At 36.9% G+C, this 12669-nt stretch overlaps 1 protein-coding gene across 1 annotated transcript; it reads left to right on the forward strand.

Annotated features, from left to right (window-relative positions):
- Positions 1-2273: 2273 nt before the first annotated feature.
- Positions 2274-4928, forward strand: LOC127789240 (L-type lectin-domain containing receptor kinase VIII.1-like). The gene has a single exon (XM_052318075.1). It carries the CDS (start codon positions 2444-2446, stop codon positions 4568-4570), a length of 2127 nt encoding a protein of 708 aa, XP_052174035.1. The 5' UTR covers positions 2274-2443; the 3' UTR covers positions 4571-4928.
- The last annotated feature ends 7741 nt before the right edge of the window (positions 4929-12669 follow it).

Raw genomic sequence — 12669 nt, forward strand, 5'->3', positions numbered from 1 at the left:
GATGGGCAAGGGCAAGAGATGCAGAGAGCGAGGGCGAGCAAAAGAGGGCCAGTAAGGGCGAGCAAGAGCAAGAGAGAGGCAGAGAGCGAGCGAACGAGCAAGAAAGACGAGGCAGAGAGCGAGAGGCAGCGAGGGTGAGAGAGAGCAAGAGGGGCCGAGCCCTAGCAAGAGTAAGAGAAGCTGAGCCCTAGCAAGGGTGAGCGAGAGCAAGAGAGAGGCAGAGAGCGAGGGCGAGAGCGCGCAGACGAGCAAGAGAAATGAGGCAGAAAGCGAGAGGCAGCGAGGGCGAGGTTGAGAGAGGAAGGAGAACTGGATAAAAGAATGGGAGAAGGGTTTGCAGGCAAGGCAAGTGGGCTAGGGTGGGCTAGGTTGTATATATTATATATACATATTTTACATATTATATTATATATATATATATTTATATTAAATTTGGTTTGGTTCGGTTACTCACACATTCGGTTCGGTTTCGATTCGGGTTTTGGTTTGGTTTTGATGAAAACCATAACCAAACCATACCCATTAAAATAGTGTTCGATTTTTCCCCAAACCAAATCATTACACAGTCAAATGACTTTTAACTGCATTGACCGGTTCGATTTCGATTCGGTTTCCCATGATTTTCGGTTGCAATTGCCATCTCTACTTGGCTTATTGTTTCAAATTTTTAAGTTAATAAATATTTTTATTAATACAATAAAAAGAAATTATCTTTAGTTTTTTATTACTTTTGGAAAAAAATTTCACAAGATTATGTAATACAATTTCTTAGATTCAATAATAATATACTAAATTACTTTTTAAAAATGACAAAAAATCTATATTTACTCACATCCTTATAATTTACAATATATAATATACCAAACTAAATAATGAAGACTGATAAGTTATATGGCGTCTTCTTATTAGAAGAAATTAAGGAAATCATGTACTGCCTAACACATCTTTCAATGAGAATGCAATACATGATTATAATTCTTAGAATTACTCTTAAATAATATATTAAAACAAACAATGTGTTTGCTAAATTAATAAATTATTCCCTTAATGTATTTATTTATAATCATGAGTTTCAAAAAAATTAGGTTGTGTTCTCTTTGATTTTTAATTTTCAGTTTTGAGTTTTCAATTCATTTTCAATTTTTTATTTTGATAGTCTATTTTTAGAAAATTAAAAACGCGTTCTCTTTAAAATTTTGAAAATAATTTTTTAATAATATTTTATTTAATAAATTTGATTATTCAATAAATTAGAAATATTTAATGTTAATATATTATTAAATATATATATATATATTTTAAAGTTAATAAATTTTGTAATATTTTTTCTATTACAATAATAAAATATAAATAAATGTATTTTGAGTTTAGAGTTTGTTTTACATGAAAATATTCAAAGTAATTTTTTGTTGTTTTGAATTTTTTTTTTTAAATATATTTTTAAAAACAGTAAAGAGAATGTATTTTTATTATTTTAAAAATTAAAAATTAAAAATAACTTGAAAATAGTAAAAAAGAATATAACCTTATATTTTTTTTAGACCTGGCCCGTAGATGATGTTAGGTGAGAGTTTGTGAGGAAGAGGGGGGTGGAACCGCAAAATATAGAAATTGATCCAACTTGACTTAGCGAAGGCCATTAACCGCATTAATTATTAAAGTAAGTTAGAAATCTCCAGCTTCCTTTACATTTAAGTTGAACGATACAAAGTTCTCTCTTTCTCCTACCACCTTCCTCTGTGCTTGCTTTTACGCCAAAGAGGAGGAGAAGGGAAAGTGCCAAAGAAAAGCTAATTTTAAAATTTAATAAGCACTATTTAAATTTGACTCGGTCAATGTATTTTTTCTTATTTGCTGTCAACTCACTCATTACGTGTCATCGAAACACTATTCATAAACACAGTTATAAAATGAGCTGATAGAATTAAAGAAATTTGTTATAAATGAGATGAAAGATAAAAATATGGGACAGATAGTTGAGAATATTTAAAATTTAGTACATTAATAGGCGAATAGGTACTTCAATTATTTCATCGAAGTCTTGTCCATTAGAGCAAGATCAAGAGAGCCCACGAGGAGATAACGCAGCGCAGACGTAGGATGGAAGGAAAAATAAAATAAAATAAAAAACACAAAGGAAAAATGAAAGGGCTCTTTATCACCGAAATTTTACCGTTGGGGTACACGTGGCTGCTCCTCTAGCCACCTGTCTGCCTCAATGTCCTTGGATTCTCTCGCCCATTGTATTCCTTGTTTGTTTCCTCTGGTTATTGCATTTGCATTTTTAAGGCAAGGAATACAAACCACTCTTATCTCTCTCCCCCCCCCCCCTCTCTCCCTCTCTCTCTCTAAATTCCCGTGATTGATTTTGCTCTGTTGAGGCTGAGGCAAAGGATCGATCCGTCCATCGCTGCTCTGTAATGGGTCTTTGCCCGAACTAGCAATGTCGTCAATTTCAGGCGGGTTTTTCGCCCTTTTAGTTTGGTTACTTTATTTTTCCGGCGAAGTAGAAAGCACGGAATTCGACTTCGGAACGTTAACGTTGAGCAGTTTGAAGCTCCTTGGCGACGCGCACCTCAACAACGGCAGCGTGAGGCTCACAACGGAGCTCTCCGTCCCCAACTCCGGTTCCGGCAGAGCTCTCTACTCCAAGCCCGTCAGATTCCTCAGGCCGGAGAGCCGCAACCCGGCGAGTTTCTCCACATTCTTCTCGTTCTCCGTCACGAATCTGAATCCCTCCTCGATCGGCGGCGGGCTAGCCTTCGTCATCTCGCCGGACGACACCGGCGTCGGGGATTCCGGCGGGTACCTCGGCCTGATGGACCCGAAGTCCGGCCCGAACGGTGTCGTTGCGGTCGAATTCGACACTCTGATGGACGTTGAGTTCAAAGACATTAACGGAAACCACGTGGGTCTGGATCTGAACTCGATGGTGTCGACTCAGGTCGCTGATTTGGATACCGCCGGAGTGGATCTCAAAAGCGGCGACCTGGTCAACTCGTGGATCGAGTACTCCGGGTCGACTCGGAGGCTCAACATCTCGGTGTCCTACTCGAATCTCAAGCCTAAAAACCCAATCTTATCCATCACTCTCGATCTGGATCAATACGTCAGTGAGTTCATGTTCGTCGGGTTCTCCGGGTCGACTCAGGGCAGCACCGAGATTCACAGCATTGACTGGTGGAGTTTCAGCTCATCTTTCGAACCCAATTCGAAGTCCGAGTCATCAGCGCCGTTTTCTCAGCCGCCGCCGCCAACGGCTAATTTGATGAACCCAACGGATAATTCCGTCAACCCCCCGCCGCCGCCTTCGGATTCAAACACCACCATTTCCCACACCTCCGAGAAGGACAGTAAGTGCCGCAACCAGCTTTGCAAAGAAGGCCCCGGCGCCGTCGTCGGCGTCGTAACCGCCGGCGCTTTCTTTCTGGCCTTATTCGCCGTCGTTCTCATCTGGGTATACTCCAAAAAGTTCAAGCACGTGAAAAAGTCCGATTCTCTAGCGTCTGAAATCATCAAAATGCCGAAAGAATTCAGCTACAGGGATCTCAAATTGGCCACCAAATGCTTCAATTCAGCCCGAGTCATCGGCAACGGCGCCTTTGGCACAGTCTATAAAGGCATATTGCAGGAAACCGGCGACATTGTTGCCGTAAAAAGGTGCAGCCATACCGGCCAAGGCCGAGCCGAATTCCTATCGGAATTATCCATAATCGGAAATCTAAGGCACAGAAATCTCGTCCGGCTTCAAGGCTGGTGTCATGAAAAAGGTGAAATTCTATTAGTTTACGATTTCATGCCCAATGGGAGTCTCGATAAAGCCTTATTCGAGTCAAGAATGCCATTGCCCTGGTCTCATAGGAGAAAAATTTTGGCCGGCGTGGCCTCGGCATTGGCGTATTTACATCAAGAATGTGAAAATCAAGTGATCCACAGAGATGTGAAAACCAGTAACATAATGCTGGACGAAGGGTTCAACGCCAAGCTGGGCGATTTCGGGTTGGCCCGGCAAATTGAGCACGACAAGTCGCCGGACGCCACGGTGGCCGCCGGCACAATGGGGTACCTGGCACCGGAGTACCTGCTGACCGGACGGGCCACCGAGAAAACCGACGTGTTCAGCTTCGGCGCGGTGGTCCTGGAGGTGGCAAGCGGGCGGCGGCCCATCGAGAAGCAAGCCAGTGGGGTTGGGAAAGTCGGCGTGGGGACCAATTTGGTGGAGTGGGTGTGGAGCCTCCACCGTGAGGAGCGGCTGCTGGCCGCGGCGGACCCGAAGCTCGGCGGCGAGTTTGATGAGGCGGAGATGATGAAGGTTTTGCTGGTCGGCTTGGCTTGTTCCCACCCTGACCAGCTGGCTCGGCCCGCCATGAGAGCCGTGGTCCAGATGCTAGTAGGAGATTCCGAGGTCCCAATGGTGCCCCGAGCCAAGCCTTCCACGAGTTTTAGTACTTCCGATCTAATTCTCAGCTTGCAGGACAGCGTCTCTGATCTGAACGACATGGTCAACGTCTCCACCTCGTCGTCCGAAGAGGGGTTCAATGGCGGCGGCGGCGGCATAGAACTCGTCTGATCCTGACCAACAAAAAAACTAAAGAAAGAGGGGACTTGTCCACTTTGTCACTTCTAGACAATTACAATTACTGACCAAAAGAGAATCTCGTGGCCTCTTGACCTGTGACAATGCGACGTGATATAGGAGATGGGGACGAAGTTTCACATTCATCTTTATTAATTTGGCGAGAAGGGTTAAGTAGATATATATATATATAGCTCAAACTTGTTCCATGTAAAGGTTTTTCATGTTTTTGGATCGCAGTGGCCTCCAAAAGAAACAGTAATGGCCATGCTCCGGCTGGATCGTGGATCCAGAAGAGATCATAATCTTCTTTCATTATTAACTTATATATCTATATATATATATTGCATTTTTTTGTTGCTACTAATATAATAAATATTGGATTTTGGCTGATTGGAATCATCCATCATTGGTTGTGGGTTGTGGGTGTGATTGTTTTCATGGAAAATGGTGGGAAGTCATTTTCGTGGGGAGAAGGAATTGCTTTTTTAGTTATGGGCGAGTGGTGTGGTGGAGGTCGTCGAGCAAACCCCATTAGCCAAAAAGCAGCCACGTAAGAGCTTGAGTAGAGGTTTGGTAAAGTATAGGACACAAAGAGTGCTCCTTTTTTCATTCATTAAAAGTAATGGATAATCTTTCTTTTCTTTAATATAAGATTGCTGTTTTAGTCACTGCACGCATCAATGCAAAATAAACTTATCAGAATGTCGTTTATTAACAAATTTATGGGCACATCTTATCAATATACGAGGGTACTCATAATCCATCTTGAAAATCTCTCTTTAATATGGCCACATGCCCCCCCCTGCAAACATATATGCATGACATTACTCTTACGAAGTATGCACAACCCCACAAAGGCTGGCTTCATTTTTGCTGGTCCCCCAACATATTGGGACCTTCCAGTCTTATTTGTAATAATACTGGGCGTTTTGCCAACTTGCCATATCTACATCTTTCAAAAAGAGGAATCACACTCTACTTACACGATTTTCATTCACATAGCGTTTATTAAAAGGGAAATATTATTGGTGTATCATTGGGTACACCTGGGTACACCTTAGACTACACAATAATATATTAATATCTAAAATATTTTTACCCAAACCGCTAAGATGTAGTGAAGAGCAATAAAACGAGGGATATGTATGTCATTTATGTGCCTTATATAGCTTACGGTGTACATAAATGATGTACAAATAGCATGACTCTTATTAAAATGAATAAGGTAAAGTCATTTATATTAAGATAGTATTTATTAAAATGAGTAAAATGAAATTATATCAAAATAAGATTTAAATATTTTGTAAATTAAGATATGAAATAATCAAGATAAGTCTGAAAAACATTCTAAAATTTTTATCAAACTATTTGTTAAATTTTTTAAAATGCATTGAAAAACACGTGTCATTTTTTTATCTATAAGTATCGAGATAAATTTATCTAAAGGAGAAAGAGATAGATTTATCCAAAAAACCCAAATAAGAAATCACATGATTTTTTTTTTCAAGAATCGTTAAATAAATTTAACAAATACAATAGAAAATACTTTTATCTTAAATATTTTTTATATCTTATTTTTTTCGGTCTATATCTTGATTAACAAATACTATCTAAGAAAATTATGTAAGACTAAATCCAGTGGTGAAATTTTTATAGTTACGAATTATTTTAATTATTTTTATTTCGACATTTGAATTTAATAAATTGTACCGTTTAGATTGAAAAATCCTACAAAATTTGTGTGTAAATTGCTACGTTAACGTGTAGTTGTTTTCCCCCTAACCCCAAAGGAATCCTTGCGTGTTTGCTTTGCTCCAAAAGGTGTCATTTTTTCTTCCGATAAAAGGGAGGCAAGAATGGCACAACCTTAATTGTTATTGTTGGGTTGGGTATCATTTTAGTGCCTTTACGGATGAGGCTTTCCTTTGATGGCTGGCCGAACTCTCAAAGAAGTCGGCTATGAAAAGACTCAGATACTGTGCCCATCGGACTTATTAAATGAGTTCATTGACTTTAAATCGTGCGCTTATATTGAATTGTCAAAACAAATCACATGAGATGAAAGTCCCATTTAAGCTGTGACGACCCTCAATATTAACTATAATCTGCCGTAATTATCCATTAATTCCCCTAAATACTCCCAAATTGCTCTCATAAATTCTCTATCTAAGTTTTACCTAGTGATAACGCAAGCTTTATCTTTAATCCATAACAACTCTATTTAAGTTTTATCTTAGAATATTCCTATGTAAAAAAATTATGAGACCGAGTGACACGACCCAAGAGAGGGCATCCCAAGTTTTATCTTTGGATAATTTCATTATGCTAACAAAATCAAATTTTTTTCTTGTTCATAAACAAGATAAATAAGAGAAAATACATTTGGTGGGTGGGTACACTATGAAATTGAAAATTTATTCTTAAAATCCCACTTTTAAGAAACAAAAGGACATTTTTGAACATCTTTGCCGTACAAAATAAATATTTTATATTATTATAATTATTACCTAAAATTCAAATTTATCTAAAATTAAAATTTCTAATTTCACCGTGATTATGATTTTAAATTGATTATGATTTTAAATTTGATTGTTGATGAGGAAATATTTACAGGAGGCAATTTTATTATACTATCCTTGAAAAGTTACCATTAACTTGGAGCCATGTGTGTCAGTAAAGGCCAATATGCAATCGTCACATGTCAAGTTCTAAGAGCTCCACGTGTCTTTATAATCTCTATTATGATTTTGAATTGGAAAGAGACAGAGAAGAAGATTCAGTCAACTAATAATATCTCAACATTCCAAGAATTATCTCTATTAGGGAATATTATATTTTCTCCCCGTGGAAAGGGGATCGACCTCTATTTTTGAAAGATATCTTATCTCTTAAAGAAAAAGCCAAGGGACATCTATAAATAGAGGACAACCTCTACATAGGAATCTGATTCCTAAGGGACTCTTTTATTATTTTTTCTATTACTATCTCCAATTTATAACTCTATGAACTAACTTAAGCGTCGAAGGAATCACGGGGAGCAAGTCCCCACTCTTTTTGCAGGTACTTGGTCCGAGACAGAAGAACATGATCGGCTCTGCATCATCAATTGTGATTAAAACATCAAATTTGATTGTGATTGAGATTTATCTCATTTTAAGAAATATTCTCTTATCTCATATTCTGATCAGAATATAATTTTTTTATCTATATTTATAGATGAGTTTAGATCTATAAGTAGATGTTCAATACTATAAAATTAATGTAATTATATCACTATCAAAGTACTAATATCATTATAGTAATATTTTATTCTTCCTATTTGTAATTTTTTTTATTTAAAATTTTTACATTAAATTATGTGTTCATTTATTTAGTTGATAATTTAATTGTGATTTATTTTCTATTCAAAATCATAACTTATATCAAAATAAAAATGTTGCCAAGTTATTCTTAATTTCACAAACGGCCACCCAAAAAAATCAAATTTCATAATCTAAGCTGTTTTAAAAAATTTAGGAGTGGGTAAGCGGGGGGGGGGGGGGGGGGGGGGGGCCCTGGGCAGAAAAGTCAGACCTTCTATGCTTTTGCCACTTCCAACTGTCTCAAGCTCAAAATGCACACATTTTCAGCTTCTTTGCCTGTACGTTTCTGTACTAAGAAAAACAAAATTCCCAAAATTGGATTAATTACATTAATAATAAATTAACTTTAGATTATGTTATTATTTAGTCACTAAATTTTAAAATATTATATATTAATCACTGATATTTTAAATTTATTACTACTTAATCACTGAATTTTAAAATATTATATGTTACTTATTAATATTTCAAAACCGTTTCTCATCCGTCACTCGTGAACTTAAAGTTTAGTGACTATCGAGTGACGAATAAGAAACGATTTTGAAATATTAATGACTAACAAGTAATATTTTAAAGTTTAATAACTAAATAATAACAATTTTAAAATATTAATGATTAACATGTAATATTTTAAAGTTCAGTGATCAAATAGTAATATAATGTAAAGTTGAGTGATTATTGATGTAATTAACCCTCAAAAAACTACTTGTATTGACGAGTCTCACTTAATTATATTTTTAGATAATGTATATTTTTTATATTTTTATTTTTAAATAATTTATTCATTAATTAAATAGTTTAAAACAAGAGACATTTATTATTAACTAATATAATTATTTAAAATTAGAAATAATATGTAACCATTGCCTAGCGTTACCTTTTGAAATAAATAATTTATATTTAGTTATTTATAATATTTAAATTAGTAATTATATTATAACATCATAAACTCAATGTGCTTGTCATATAATTAAGTAAATGAAAATATCATTTATTACACAAAAATGGTAATTTATAATCATTTTTTTTTTCAAAATACAAGTCTGCATAAAGTCGAATTAAATAAATATAATATATATTTAAAACCAAAAGATTAAAATTGTCTGTTCCTTTATAAGTTATATATATTGAGCTTTTAATTCAATGGAGAGGCCTCTTATTTTTTATTTAAAACAATTGAACCTATTTTTTAAAGCAAAGTTATTCTTCTCATACAATATATAATAAATAATTTGATGGAACATGAACAAGCAGAGGTGATCTGTTGCACTCGGGCATGCGCGAGGAAGGGGTTCCACGTGCTCTTCTGAGTTTGTTTGTGTCGAGCAAATGTTATCTATTCGATATTTAATAATATGAGATTTTAGCATGAATAAGTAGATGATTGAACTAATAGTCCTCACGAGTATGGTATAGTGATAAAATACTTAAAATTTTATATGAAGTATCGGAATTTAAATTAGTGCGACGAGCTAGAAGACAAATCTATTGTTAAAAGATAACAGTAATGCTAAAAAGTAAATTCTACATAAATGATACCGAATGTCCAATTCTGAGTGTGTATAAATTGTGTTCGTATTTGAATTTATTTAATTGAGGTATTAGGAAAAATATCACATATTTTTTAAAATTATTCGAGTAAAATTTGGATACTTTATTATTAAAAATAAAATAAAATAAAGCACATTGGAATAATGGAAATGAACATGTGGCGCATTGGAATGCGGAAATAATGAACAACGTGAGATGGAAGACTTGCACCTGGCAGCTGCTGCATTTCCCCAGTCCAAGTCTTTCTTTCGAAGTTGGTGAAAGGTTCATCGCACCAGCCACCAGCCACCACCTCCCCATCATGTCAATCCAATCCCCTGCACCTGCACGCAAGTCCCCACAAAACAATACTGTGTAATTTGATATTATTATGACAAAACAGCGATTACTTAGGGAAGAAAACAAGTTTAATCACCTTCCTTCATGGGTCTCCCATGACCTACGTACCAGCCATTTTGGACTCTCCCAAAGCTAGTTATTAGGCTAATTATAGAAATGAATAGCTTTAGGCAATATTTGCTATATAAAAAGTTTAAATTCATGTTTTCAAATGACCATTTCGTGTAGAATAAGTTCACTCATTTTGTTAGCTATTCGATCCTAGCTAGTTTGCCCTAATTACTTACGCTGTATATATATGCATGAAAGTCAATCCCTACTATTGTAATACAGTCATTAATTTTTTTTAGTTTTAAGTCTTATTTAAGTATGATAAGTGATTACATAATAAATTCACATGAGACATCATTCTCAAGTTCACTGTTCACACTTGCAATTTTCGTTAAATTTGACTTTGGTCGAAGCAATGCTTTAAAAGCAAAAATATCATTTTATCTTTTTTCAAGTGTCATTTTCATTTCTTACATTAATGGAGGGTGGGATGGGGCACTTGCGGGCATTCCATGTTTCATTCACAACGACAATGACTTTTGTTGGGCATCCATTTGGTACACCTTCCAGCACTATATATGTGTGTGTGTGTAGATTGGGTTTTGCAAACACAAATTAAGCTTGCCTTTGGCTGGCACGCCATTTGGAGGCTTGCTATTTGTTTAATTGTGTCCATACATATCCTCGGCTTGAAGGAATATTGCATGATGATATTGGTTTGCGAGATTTCATGGGAATGGGACCATCGACCATCGTGTCCACATGCACGCTGTACTACTATTAATGTCACGTGAATGGGCATATATCCACTAAAATGGGTCCGATGAAGTTATATTGACATCCATTTTGCTACAGAGTCATGTTGTTCGGATTAAAGAATGTAGAGATAACTTATTAATAGTTGATAAATAAAGTGTTTGCAAAACAAATAGATTGAAATATCAAGGTGTATGTGGACGATATGGTGGCAAAGATGTTGGAAGGCAAAGACCACTACTCAAATCTGGAAGAGGTCTTCGAACAACTCCGATGACACAATATGAGACTCAACTAGAAGAAGTGTGCATTTGGAGTGTAGGCCGAAAAATACATTGGCTTCCTATTAACAAGCCAGGGCATCGAAACAAATCCCGACAAATGCAAGTCCATCCTTGATATGCACATCCCATGCAACATGAAAGAGATTCAGCGGTTAACCAAATGAATAATATATAGCCTTATCCCGGTTCTTATCGAAGTCAGCAAATCGAGCCCATCCCTTTTTCCAATGTTTGAATTACCCTCTTCTGCCCAAAGTTTGAATAGTAATCCTTGGGTCTTGTTTGTGGATGAAGCCTTCAATATCAAGGGAAGTGGAATAGGCATCATATTGAAGGGGCCGGATGGACTGTTGATTGAGCAATCCCTCCGTTTCAACTTCAAAGTGAGTAACAATCATGCCGAGTACGAAGCCTTTATAGCTAGCCTAAACTCGGCGTCGGAAATAGGAGCCACACGGTTGATTGCAAGAAGTGACTCCCAACTGGTGACAAATCAGGTAAGAGGCAAGTTCCAAACAAAGGATCCCCAGCTCGACTGATATCTCAGCAAAGTCAAAACCCTGGCTAAGGCATTCGAATCCTTCGATATCAAGTACATTCCAAGGGAGCAGAACTCAAAAGCATGTCTACTTTCCAAGCTCACCAGCACCAAGGGCCCAAGAAATAATCAATATGTCATACAAGAAATTAACCCTAGACTCAACCACCATCGACTTGGTCAACAAGCAAGTCATAGAGATAGGTCTTGAGTTTTAGGGAATCCCTATCATCTAGTTTATGAAAGAGGGAATATTACCCAATGACGCTAAAGAGACCAGGAGACTGAGATGGTCATTCAGCTTCTATGTCGTGATCGGGAATCAACTGTATAGAAGAAGTTTTGCGATGCCACTCCTCAAGTGTGTAGATACCGATCAGTCTACCTACATCATGTCAGAAGTGCACGAAGGAGTTTGTGAAAATCATTTAGGAGGTCAGTCCTTGGCAGTAAAAATCTTGTTGGCTAACTATTATTGGCCGACCATGAGGAATGATTGCCTAGGCTAAGTAAAGAAATGCAAAAAGTGCCAGAAATTTGCGAACGCACACAACTTTCCATCAAAAGAGTTACACAACCTCAGCACCTCATGATCTTTCTACAAATGGGGGATAGACTTGTTCAGGCCCTTTTCAATTGCCCCCGGACAGCTCAAGTTCATTAGTGTGGCCATTGACTACTTTACTAAATGGATCGAAGCCAAACCTCTGACCATTATCACAGTCGAAAAGGTAAGAAAATTTGTTTGGAAGAATGTCATTTGCAAGTATGGCCTCCCCGAAACACTTATCTCGAATAACAACTGTAACGCCCCGTAAATGCCAATTTAATTTAATTTTGGGGTAAATTAAATTAAAAGAAATATTAAAATAATTTGTTGTGATTTAATAAAATTTACTTATGTGATTTTAAGGAAATAAGAAATTAAAATAATTAATTAATTTGTGTTAGGAATTTCTGGAATTAGAGAAAAATTAAAATAAATCAAGTTGTGGGATTTTTAGAAGTTTCGGGCATTTCTGTAATTAATATAGGGGGCGAGAGTGTAATTAATGGAAGTTGTGGGGTGCTGGCGTGAATCGCGGAAGAGGGAAAAAGTCACCTTAAATATAAGTTAAAACATATATAGGTTGAATGAGGCGTGTGGCGCGGGTGGTCGCGGGCGCGCGTGCGAGGCAGGCGGTCGCGGGATCGAAACGCGGGGGCGGC

Source organism: Diospyros lotus, chromosome 13 (assembly GCF_014633365.1).
Source record: "Diospyros lotus cultivar Yz01 chromosome 13, ASM1463336v1, whole genome shotgun sequence".
Lineage (NCBI taxonomy): Eukaryota > Viridiplantae > Streptophyta > Magnoliopsida > Ericales > Ebenaceae > Diospyros > Diospyros lotus.